The sequence below is a fragment of the Larus michahellis genome, chromosome 1 (genome assembly GCF_964199755.1).
Source record: "Larus michahellis chromosome 1, bLarMic1.1, whole genome shotgun sequence".
In the NCBI taxonomy this organism is placed as follows: domain Eukaryota; kingdom Metazoa; phylum Chordata; class Aves; order Charadriiformes; family Laridae; genus Larus; species Larus michahellis.
In genome coordinates, this window is record NC_133896.1 from 91,051,439 (window position 1) to 91,063,762 (window position 12,324).

At 43.2% G+C, this 12,324-nt stretch overlaps 1 protein-coding gene and 1 long non-coding RNA gene across 3 annotated transcripts in view; one reads left to right on the forward strand and one right to left on the reverse strand.

The window, feature by feature from the left end:
• LOC141744759 (antigen WC1.1-like) overlaps positions 1-8,527 on the forward strand; it is a 28,020-nt gene extending 19,493 nt beyond the window's left edge. Inside the window, exons 8-15 of the mRNA XM_074591375.1 lie at positions 2,531-2,845; positions 3,612-3,674; positions 3,761-4,075; positions 4,271-4,306; positions 4,607-4,744; positions 5,032-5,127; positions 5,725-5,796; positions 8,156-8,527. Coding sequence (XP_074447476.1) covers positions 2,531-2,845; positions 3,612-3,674; positions 3,761-4,075; positions 4,271-4,306; positions 4,607-4,744; positions 5,032-5,127; positions 5,725-5,796; positions 8,156-8,454 — 1,334 coding nt within the window. The 3' untranslated portion in view covers positions 8,455-8,527. The remainder of the gene's footprint in view (positions 1-2,530; positions 2,846-3,611; positions 3,675-3,760; positions 4,076-4,270; positions 4,307-4,606; positions 4,745-5,031; positions 5,128-5,724; positions 5,797-8,155) is intronic.
• LOC141744865 (uncharacterized) lies at positions 3,563-8,526 on the reverse strand. Of its 2 annotated transcripts, XR_012587611.1 has the most exons (4): positions 8,142-8,526; positions 7,060-7,192; positions 4,258-4,621; positions 3,563-4,109 (listed from the first exon to the last, which is right to left on the reverse strand). It is a non-coding gene; the product is annotated as an uncharacterized LOC141744865 (long non-coding RNA). The 2 variants fall into 2 exon arrangements; XR_012587607.1 differs by having other exon boundaries at positions 3,563-4,621.
• Positions 8,528-12,324: the final 3,797 nt, after the last annotated feature.

The window sequence follows — 12,324 nt, forward strand, 5'->3', positions numbered from 1 at the left end:
AAATAAGTCTCGTTTTGAGTGGTAAGAGGAACACCAGCAAGCTTTGGAGCTGATCAACAGAAGATAGTCCATGCCATGCCATTAGGACCAATATGGGTAGGTAGCAATACCCAAAAAAAGTGTAATATACACATGCAGGAAAGAAAAGCATTAAATGGAGCTTGTGGCAATGAGCATCTCAAGAGATGAGAGACACTGTTGGAACTCTGGAGTCAGAGCCACAAAGGAGCAGAAGATATCTTCTCCCCTCTAGAACAAGAAGTCCTAGCTGCATGTGCAGAGGCTGTCTGAGTGCCACTGAAGTGAGTACAGAGCAGTCACTGTGGTTATGCCCTAGACTAGCTGTCCTGAATTTTAGGTTCAAGGATTCAAGACTACTGAGGGAAGAGCAATCACAACTACCTGGCAAAAAAGGCTACTGGCCCTTTACCAATCTGCACATATCGGTTCAGGTTCCGGACCAGGATTAGTTGAATTTACTAAGTCAATAGCTGGTAAATCAATAGTATGAGGAAGACCAAACATCTTTGGCTGTCGAAACCCTAGCATATGATGAATTAAGTACTGAAAGTAGACAACAGAGTTTGTTCACTGATGATGGATCCTGCAAAAGCACAGCAGGAAACAGGCACTGGAAATCCTTGGAACCCCTCTACAAGAGAAGCTGCCATCTTGAAGGAGACTTGAAGAACTTTGGAAGGCCTTGAAAATAGCCAGGAGCATTGACAGACCCATGTATACAGACTCCTGGATGGTGAACAACGTGGTAGGGAAATCACTTAAAGAATGAAACTGTGATAACTGGCAGCAGTGAGGAAAACCATTTTGAGGAGAAGTATGGAAAGTAGTACAATCACTGCTTGAAGAAAGACCTGCTTAGTATGTCATGCTAATAATGCATATATCCCAAATTCAAAGACAACTCAAGAAGAGAAACACAGCAACCAAGCTGAACAGCTGGCTCAACATGTCAGTAGAGATTTGGGATGGGAGCGTAAAGGAAAACTATTTTTAGATAGATGAGCCTATGAAACTGCTGAGCATGCTATGAGGGATTGAGGACAGAGAAGGCTGCTGAGGTTTGTCTTGGGAAGATATAATGCAAGCAATTAGGCTGTGTGATGTCTGTGGAATAACGCGATATACAGTGTGAGTGATGAAACAGTATGCACAGGGAAAGAAATGAATGTTTGGAGACGCCTGGCAAATGAATTATATAGACCAACCCCTTCCTCCCCAACACCACTGGCAGATGCTCTCACAGTGGCAGAGCATCACAAGGGTGGTTAGAAGCTTTCCCCACTCAAACAGCAAATGCAGGTAGCATCCTAGAAGGAACAGAGAAACATCTCTGTTGGCACCATGGAATGCTGCTTAGGCAGGAATCAGACAATGTAAGTCATTACAAAAATACAACCATTCAAGAATGAGTAGAGTGGGTACATCACCACGTAGCTGGAAAAGTAGAGCTGTGCAATGGTTTACTTAAATCCATGCTAAAAACACTAGGGAAAGGATCTATCAGGGAATGAATGACATCCTCGCCTTCCTCACCTGTGTGGCTAGCTAACCTTGAACCAGGAACTTGTCATAGCAGCCCAAAAGAAAACATGAGCTCAGCTGGGTGATAAAGTACCAGCCAGTCCTGATGCTTGGATTGGGAAGCCTGCAACAGTTGAAATTCCTAAGGAAGTGGTCTTTACTGTTCAAAGAGCAGAGTTTACTTACAGGTTGGTCTTTGGAAAAAGAACAATGAAATGTGTGCCTTTACATCAAGTAAACAGAAGAGAGTAATCTTACTTTGCCTCATAAACTACATTCTTGTTCATGCGTTTTGCAGGCACAAGGTCTGAATTTCGTAATAAATGTATGTTGAGATTGGTATGATGTTAACTCCTATACTGTTGTTCCCAGAATGAGAGGTAGCATTTTATTGACAACATGTGCACATTGTTACAACATCAGTACCTGTTGTCTGGGACTAAGAGTAGAGTTTATAAGGCATGTATTTTGTGATTATGGTGATGGTAAAGTAGAGTGTATAATGGATGTATGTTCAAACACTTCTCTTAAATAGGTGTTTCTCAGAGGTGGCCGGTGAAATGTACTGTCTGTAACTGGCAGGGTTTCAGGCACCAGAGGCTGCAGGGGTGCCCTGTGCTTCTGCAGGGGAACTATTCCAGCAGGCTCCTAAATTACTGTAAGCAAGTCGTTGTGCACCAAAACTTCAACAGATCAGAGGAATGGCACGTACGCTTCAACACACCAAAGAAATATGCCTGCGACTGTGGGGGGTGGCCATCACTGTTGTTTGTTTGTGCAGATGCTGGTGAATGCTGGCTAACCAGAGAGGATCACTGTACAATTTTTTGGTTTTAAGCGTTTACCACTCTTGTAGTGGTTTCCTCTGGCACCTTCTCATTCAGAGTGATTAGCAGGATTATTAGCAGATTCTGGTTTTCACTTATCACAGCCAAGTTCCTAGCAGGGTCAGGCCCCTCTAATTCCATTTTTATGTCTTCACTTCTAGAGTTCCTGGATCTGAGGCTGGTGAATGGCAGTGACTGTGCTGGGCGTCTAGAGGTTTTCTACAATGGGACATGGGGGAGTATTTGCTCCAACCGTATGTCTCAACTCACTGCAATAACTGTGTGCAAACACCTGAACTGCGGAGATGGGGGGGAAATCGCAGCAGACTTCAAATACGGCCCAGGTTCTGGGCCCACATGGCTGGACCACATCGAGTGTACTGAACAACATAACTCTCTCTGGCAATGTCAGTCAGACCCCTGGGATGCTCAGTCATGTGGTAACCGAGCAGAAGAGACCCATATTTCTTGCTCTGGTAATTAGAAATGCATCTGTACGGGACTACTCAGACATACACATAAACCTGTGCATGCATATATGGACACTGTAGTAATTACCTCATGTTCATTTGCTATCTGATATATATTATTTCTAGTTTCATGCAAATGGCAGAAACACTTTTCTTTGGCTATATCCTTGATGTAAATGAGTGAATTAAAATTACAGGAGTGTCAATGAGTGCAGTTACCCAGTGGAAATCCCAAGAAGACCCTGATAGGATGGTGCCATTGTGTATTTTTAAAGCAAAAATCCATGACACATGGTCAGTCTGTGGGATCTGAGTTAGGATCAGACTTCTCAAGAAGTCTGGAGGCATGTATGTGTTTCTACATGTATGGAGGCATACCAGCGCATATGTACATGTACACACATGCACGCGCACAGCCATGGACAAGTGTATGAATTAGTTCAGTTCTAAAGGTCCATTTCTAATGCCTGCTCTTATGACAGTATTTCATACCTGTGGGTTCCCACTATAATACAAATGAATTCTAGATGACATTCAGATCTCTTGAAAGGGACTGCGGCTGCCTCACACAAGAATAAAGAAAGCACAGTCATCAGGAAGATTATTTAATTCACAGCAATAGACAAAGTGATCCACCAAATACTAAATAGGCCATATATATATATATATATATCTCATAGGAAAAAATTTACTTAATTAATTTTCAAGCATTTTATACTCCCTCGCTCTTTTCAGAGAACAATGAATTTACCTCAGTATTTAAATTCTGCAGGAAGAAAAGAGGCAATGTCTCCAGCCACATTTGCTGAGTGTCCAAACTCTACAAGTTGTTCAGGTACCTCTCCCTCTTTGTTTCTCCTTGTTGGTCACTTCGGACCTTCCTGCAGTTTCAGCAATACAGAAGGTTTCTGTGTTTTGCAGACAGGGAGAAGTTACGAGTCATAGGAGGAGAGAACGGATGTTCAGGCAGAGTGGAGATTTGGCACCAAGGTTCTTGGGGAACAATCTGTGATGATTCCTGGGACGTGGCAGATGCTAATGTTGTATGCAGGCAGATGGGTTGTGGATCTGCTGTGTCTGCTCTGAGTGAAGCCGCCTTTGGGGATGGGACTGGTCCCATCTGGTTGGAGAAGGTGCACTGCAAAGGAACAGAGCTGTCTCTTTGGGAATGTCCTGCCAAGCCCTTGTTTGGCAAGAACTGTGATCATAAGGAAGATGCTGCTGTGAATTGCTCCGGTTAGTGACTGGTCCTTTGGCTTATTACACAGACCTGGGAAGGAGGTGGATAGAGGAACATTATGTCAGCTGTACATCCCAGTGACTAGCCCCCTCATAATTCTGACTACAGGAACCTCACAAATGATGTGGAGATGTTCTTGCTATTTTTCACACTTGCCTCTTCCTTAATCTGGACTCACCTTCCTTTTGCAGGTGTGACAGAAACAACAGCATCGCCCACTAGAGCAGGTAAAACGTTCCTTCTTCCCCCTTTTTTTCTCCCATCAAATGAGGATTTAATGTCCCCGATACTGCATAGCAGGTAAATCAGCAGTATATTCCAGCTCATGAGAAAGCATCTCCTGCAGCCTTTTGCAAAGGAGAGCCGAGTGGCACTATCCCCAGCTGCTGAATTCTGGCTGCTTGAGCAGGACCCACAACTGGGCAGCTGGTGGCCCGCCTGACCCTGCCAGCACAGCAGGAGGCTACGGAGAAGCAGCCCTTTGGGTCACCTGATTCTCTACCTATTGCTTCTTCATTTCCACTCAGATCGTCCCCGCCGCCCTGCAACAGAGAACACAAGAATTTCAATGCCTGTCATCTTCTGCATTGTCCTGGGGGCCCTGCTCTGCATGGTCCTTGCCATTCTCGCTGGACAGATCCGAAGTGCCAGGGCACAGCAGAGAGGTGGGTCCCTCAGGACTGGTATGGAACACCTCCTCCACACAGCTGGAGCCGTTTAGTTGGATGGGGAGGCTGGGGGGATGGGTGACCGGGATGAATGGCATCTGCTGCCAAGCTGAGATTTTCACTTACCATCTGGCAGTGAAAGATTCAGCCCAGCAGTGCTTATCCCCAGCTGGCACCTCTTGGTGAATTTCTGGGTACCAACTAGGCCACATAGACCCAATTTGGGTCACTTCTCCTTTTCACGATCCCAGAGACTGTGAGTGATCACTGCCTTTTACTTTCAGGCTCCAGACTACCCTATGACCCCTTCTCTGAGGCCGTCTATGAGGAGATCGACTATAACCTACTGAGGGAAAAGCAGAGCATGACTGGCCTTTCAGGTCTGTGTGTCTTGATCTTGTCAAAGGAAAATAACTGAGGCTATCTCCTCCTGGTGGCCCAGATCCCCATCTGATACTTTGCAGCTCCCAAATCCACGGGGAAAAGGAAAATTCCTAGATTTGAGGAGAGGGGTTTCCTGCCCACTGGACTCTGACAATTCCTCTCCTAGGGACAATTCATTCTGTGCTATCTTCACTGCAGCCATAGACCATAGGTCAGTATAGGTGAAACAACCAAAAAAACCCCTTCTTTCCCCGCCAAAAAAAGGCTTTTGCTGCAATTATTTGAAGCAGGAACAAACAAAGGAATAATTGTATCTCCTTCCCAGCAGCTATGTGTCTCTGTAGGCCTCCTCCTGTCGACTGCTTTTCTCGTGTCGTGGCTTGCCTCCCAAAGAGCCACGAGAGGCCTTGTGAGCCCCCTGAGGGATTCTGTAAGCCCTTTACCTTGCAGGAGTAATACTGACTGCCCAAGAACCTTCTTGACTTGTGTGGTATTGCTGTAGCCTATTCTTTTCCTCATGATGCAGTCTTAGCAGGTAAGGAGAATTTAATCTGATATCGCACTCTTTCTCATTCTCCTAGATTATTATTCAGAGAGTTCAAAAACAAAGGCACGGTTTTATAGCGGGGACAGTGATGAAGAAAATGGTCCTGGAGCAACTCAAGGTAATAGAAGATGGGTATTCTATAAAGAAAGAGACCCAAAATCAGAGTAGTTTTTCATTTCCAAAGCATTATTGGTGATTAAACTAGTTTCTTGCTGCACTTCATGTCCACTATTGATGTTTTGATGTGAACCAAAAAATTTCTGTTTAACTCTTGTGGTGGAAGAATGTCATACAATCTCGTATACAAGTGCTAGTCTTCTCTTCTGTATCGGAAGTTGAAAATAAATGTTTGCTAGTATTATTGCACTTTTCACAAGATCCAGTCACATGAATCCAACAATGTGACAGCTGCTTCTCCCAGAAATTGCAGCTGTAACAGCTTGTAAGCTTCATTTCTGAGCTAAATGGGGAGAGTTTAGACAGAGCTCCAAATAAGAACAGTGGCATACCATTGGAGTTGATCAGGGAATTTTAATCTCAGTGATCTGAAGAAAAAAGCAGTTTTCCAGATGTGGTTTTTTTGTTTGTTTTTTTTTTTTTTTGTTTTAATTTGAAAAAGCTGAGGAAGAGAAAGTGTTTGGAGAAGGATTTCATTTTCCTACAGCTGATCTTAGCTCTCAGCTGGTCTCAGAGTTCAACTGCCAAATGCACAAGCAGTTTTGGACCTCGGCTGCCCATATCCCTAACTCTCTCTTGTGTTACGTCTTTATTTCTGTTGTTTTCCTTATATTAAGATTTTTTTATTATTTAAATTAAAAGCTTTTCTTTTCTGTACTTGCTTGGAAATGCTCATCACAAAGACAATTATTCCAAATAAGATCTCTTTTTCTTATTCAGATTGAATACTGAGTACTAGGTAAAAAGTGAAGTAGGAGTGCTTTGATTGACTTTAAATTTTATATACGTATTATTCGTATGCCCATGTGTGTATGTATATACTATAAAACAGTGAAAGCTAATATTCTCTGAGGGATGGCTTCCAGTTGAGTACAGACCACAGCGCTAGCTGCCCCTGAGGAATCAGAGCGCTGGCTACTCACAAAACTGAGTTTTATGAATGAATAAGGAATTGGCTGGATGGCCGCATCTAAAGAGTTGCAGTCAAAGGCTCGATGTCCAAATGAACATCAGTAACAAGTTGTGTCTCCCAGGGGTCCGTACTGGAACCAGTACTGTTTAATATCCTTATTAATGACATAGGTCATTAATGACCTGAGTGCTGCAGTTGATACGCTTGAGGGAAAGGATGACATCCGGAGGGACCTCCAGCAGGTTGATGGAGGCGATTTTGCCCCTCAACTCTGCTCTCATGACACCCTACCTGGAGTACTGCATCCAGCTCTGGAGACCTCAGTACAGGAAAGACACGGACCTGTTGGAGTGGGTCCAGAGGAGGGCCACAAAAATGATCAGAGGGATGGAGCACCTCTCCTATGAGGCTGGGGTTGTTCAGCCTGGAGAAGAGAAGCAGAACTGCAGACATTTTTCTCTAAAGGTTTGGCCTAAATTTGTAGCCATGCATCCATAAGTGTCCTGGCTTATTGTTTTAGATGTTGCTAGGTAACGTTTACATTAGTCAAGGTCTTTTTCAGCTTCCCATAGAAGCTGAGAGGGAGCACAGACAAAGGAATATTCCATACCATAGATGTCAAGCTCAGTATATAAATGAGGGTTGTGCAGGGGGCAGGAATCCGCGATTAGTGCTCGGGATGGGATGGGCAACCTGTCATTGGGTGGCAAGAGTGACTTGTGTTGTATCGTTTTATTCTCTGTATTCTTTTACCATTATTATTATTGTTATTTTACTCTTCCATTGCTGTTCTATTAAACTGTCTTTATCCGAGACCACAAGTTTTTTTCCCTTTCTTCTCCTTTTGTCCCTCCCCTCCCTACCCTGGAAGAGGGGGGAGAGAGCGACTGGCTGCGTTGGTTCTGGTTGCTGGCTGGGCTTAAACCACAACCATAGGCAAATGACCAAGGGTGGCTACTTAGCTAGAACATTTCAAAGAAATTTAATAGAAGGTGGTTAAAGTAATGAAAAGACAAGGAAGCAGGTGCTACACAGAGATAAACAAGGAGCAATTTGTCATTGTTCAATTATGAAATGCAATGGGGAATCTTACTCTGAAATAAAGCCTGTCACTAATTGTCTACTTCTCCAGATCGTCTTTCCCCTCCTGTCCCTCCTCCATGTTGATTTTCGCTTTCTACTTGTTACAGCAATGTATAACAATTATTGGAGCTATACCATTGTTGTCTGGAATACCTTAGAGTCCTCAGAAGGATTCTTGGTTTATGATCATTCATTATCATCATGATAATATGAGTATTACAGGCCCTTATTGCTGGATCATCAGCTACTGCTTTCTCTAGCGGAAGATCTCTCCCTGTTACAGTTAATACCTGTACTGTTCCAGATGTCTCTCCACTGCCTGGAAATGCCCTGGAAGATGGTTATGATGATGTGACAGAAGCTCCTGGACCCAAAGATGCTTCTCTTTCTGGGCAGAATGAGCAGGAAATCATTGGGATCTCTGAAGAAAGTGACAGAAACAAGGAATCACAGACAGGTGAGGCCAGAAGAGCAGTGCTGTTAGTTTTCATAATCTATAGTTACTGTAGCGAACTCAGGGAAAATCAAGGTGGAGGGTACCTGAAGGGATCACCTAGGTTTTATCTAACTACTGTCAGGGAGGAACACTACTTACTTAAATGAAAAGTGTAGGTCAGATGTTTGTTATTCTGTTCTTACAGCCATTCAGTCGCAGTGTTTCCACGTCTGCAGGTAATCTATACCCAGGCAGTGTTTTCCTTACAGCTATAGAATTCTTGCCTGTGGCCTAACCTAAGTTTTCACTGCTGCAAATTAAAATTGTTACTTCTAATTACAATGACCATGGAGATACAGGAGTTGCATTCATCTTTGTAGCAGCCTTTTAAGTACTTGAAGACTGTTAACATATCTCCCCTCAGTTCTGTTTTGTATTTCATTTCTCTAGACTGCCGTAACCTAAATTAGTCAATTTTCTACTTAGGTCTTGTTGACTAGACATCTGCTCATTCTGTATGTCTCCAATCAGGCTGTGTCAATAGGTCCGTATCTTCCAAAAAGTGTTTCCAACCCAAAATTTTACAGTATTTCTGTACAGCATGGTACTGTGACTTTACTAGTGGCATGTAGAGCAGAAGGACCACCTCATGTCTTACAGGATATCCTTCTGTTTATGCATGCTAGTGTGAAGTTTCCCTTTTTTGCAACAGCATAACACTCCCAAGAGTGTTCAATGTCTGGCCTGATGCAACTTCAAATCCTGGCCTGTAAAATACTACACACCATTAGACACCAATCTTTCTAATTATGCAGTTGATCACTTCTCTCTTCATCTGTAGTCTTATAAGTGTCCTTATTAAATTTCATTCTATGTTCATGAATACTCTGCCAGGATCATTTGAATTACAGTATACTATAATATCATCTGGAAAACGTAATAAGAACAGGTGTCTTTTATCTTAAGAGTTAATAAAAATACATAGTTGTATCTAGGGCTGTCAAAGGATCTTATTTGGTACACTGAGCTACACTAAGAATACCATTTTTGACTGAATTTGTACCCAATCTACTGAGCTTTGAGTTAGACCATATTTCTCTAGTTTACTTATAAAAGTATCTTGTGAAAATTTTTTCTACTCCCTTATAAAAGTATTTTTAGATAATCAAAAAGAAAAATCAGATTTATCAGGTGTGATTTATTTTTGACAAATCCATGTTATCTGTTATCTACCAGGTTTTTTTCTTCTGACTCCTTACAAGTAGTTTATTTGTTCTCATATCTTTCTGAAGTTGAACTTTCTTCTACTCCTAATCTTGTTTCTTCTATCGCACACATCATCTTAAAAATAAGTATATGTTGTTCATGTTTTCCCAGTCTTTCAGAGCCTGTTCTCTGTGAGTTTTTAAAGACAGTGGATAGTGCCTGGAGGATGGATTCAGCTAGGTTTTTATCCTAGCACTAAATTTTGTCAGGCCCATCTAATTCAAAAAGAATTAGCCAAAAAAAATATTTAAGATAGACTTTTCTTTCTCAATATAACTGTGGAACACCTTCTGATCAGCAGCTCAACTCCACCTTTTGGGGTAGTGATAAATATATTTGACAGACTGAAGACATAAAATAATAATCAAAATGTTTTAGGACTCAAAGTGATTAGAGAAACATTAGAGATTTTTTTTAACAGCCCGTGATTATATTCATTTTAACATTATATATAAAGTTGTATATATCTCTACCTTGCTTAAAGGAATTCTCAGTGTCTTTGTGAACCTCACTTGCTGTTGACTTCATACAAAGCTGCTCTGTTGCATTGACAAACTTTGCTGTTCGCAAAAACTCTGTATAGCTAAAGTATATTCATCTCTCCCATCTGTTGTTTGCTTTCTAACAAGTAGAAGATAGTAGGGTTTGCTAAATCTGGTAGTCTGATGGAGGTTCCATGTCCCTACATCCAGCCAGTAGTGAGGCTGAGCATGCGCAGGCATGCACATATATGCACGAACATATAATACATAGATGCAGATACACAAGGCTGGCTTGTAGAGCCAACACAGACCGAAAACAAAGCACTAAAGCACAAGCCGCACCAATAGCCTCATCCTGTTCCCCTCCCTGGATGACCACAATGAAAGCCAATTAGTGGAAAATGTATATGTACACACAATATATGGATCCCTCCAGCAGCTGGCTTTAGACAATCTATCCAGTAGCTGTCCCTGGATCCTAGGTCTCTCAAGTTGCTGGCATCTGCATGTACGGACCCTGGAGGCCCACAGACCCACTCCAGTTTCTGGTAATCAGACCTACACACGCACATATGCATACGAACACTATCCTTCTGCCAGTAACTGGCCTTAGACACTCTGTCCAGTAACTGGTCCTGGAAAAAACCATGGCTTTCCAGTTACTTCACAAACCCACATGCACACTAACACCCACGCATATGCACAACACGTCCCCCAGTAACTGGGCTTAGACATCCAGTCTACCAAGTAACTAGCACCTGGATCCCTTGACCTCTCCCAGCCGCTGGTGCCTGGGCATGTGAGCTCCCGAGACTCAGAGTCCCACCCGAGTTGGTAGCACTTGAAGAGTTCTGTCCACTCCAGTCTCTCCAGTTGCTGGCACCACAGATGCACAGACCCCTCTGACACATGGTCCAGCTCTGGTTGCTGGCACTTAGACCTCCATACACACACACACAAAATGGAGAGCCCCCTTCATCAGGAAAGCAGTTAGAAGTGGAATTTACTAAGCAAACTCTTATATTTGAGAAGTCGTGGCAGTCCAGTGAAGTTCCCGCTGACTGGAAAAGGGGAAACATAACCCCCATTTTTAAAAGGGGAAAAAGGAAGACCCAGGGAACTACAGGTGAGTCAGTCTCACCTCTGTGCCCAGCAAGATCATGGAGCAGATCCTCCTGGAAACTATGCTAAGGGACATGGAAAATAAGGAGGTGATGGGCGACAGCCAACAGGGCTTCACTAAAGGCAAATCGTGCCTGACAAATTTGGTGGCCTTCTACAATGGGGGGTTCCAGAGTTGGTGGAGAGAGGAAGAGCAACTGACATCATCTACCTGGACTTGTGCAAAGCATTTGACACTGTCCTGCCTGACATCCTTGTCTCTAAATTGGAGACACATGGTTTTGGCAGAGGGACCACTCCGAGGGTAAGGTTTACTTGCCACCAGCCCCTTTTATCCCGTTATCATTCCATTTTCTCATGTTTCTTCCTCCCCAAACTATGTTGATCCCTCCTTTTCTGTGCTTTTGTTTCCTTCTCGAAGCAGCCCATAGTAAGTTGTCTATAATCCCAAGATGCTCTTCCCCTTTATCTCATAATAAGTCTCCTACCTTTGCAGGCAACAACACGCCCCAGTAAGTAAGGTGTGTTACATCTTCTTAATGGGTTTCGAACAAAGACAATGGGCTGAGCTCCTATGAGGAGCCACATCAGGGCACACTTGTGGGATGGACAAGGACCGATCTACTAAATTTGCAACGTGTCAGATAACGCTTGAGGCAGTAGAATGGAGTTGGGCTATCTAGGGATTTTGAAGAATTGCCTTTATTAGAAGTGTTTCCAGTTAGAACAGTAACTCGTTTTCTGGGAAGAGTAAGCCTGATCCTTGCATATGTGTACGTATAGCAGGAGGCTGGATGAGACAAGCATTTCTCAGGGCTTTCACAGCGATGCATATCTATGGTTCTCATCTCTGGAGAAGACAACGGACAGGCCATGCTGCCAAGTGCACAACTATATAAAGGTAATACCTGCAGGATATACGTTTATCTGAGTGTTCTTCCCTTCATGTTTTCAGACCGGAGTCCTAATGTGTCAGGAAACAGGACCTCTGAGTCAGAGAGACATTCATCCCCTGCTCTTGAAGATACAAGCTATGATGACATTGAAGAGCTGGGACGCTGACAGATACTGCTGAGCTGTACTGACCCTTTTTGGAAATACACCTCTGTTCACAAAATGCTAATTGGGTACTAGCAGAACACGAACAACCTGCATTTAGGATTAGTT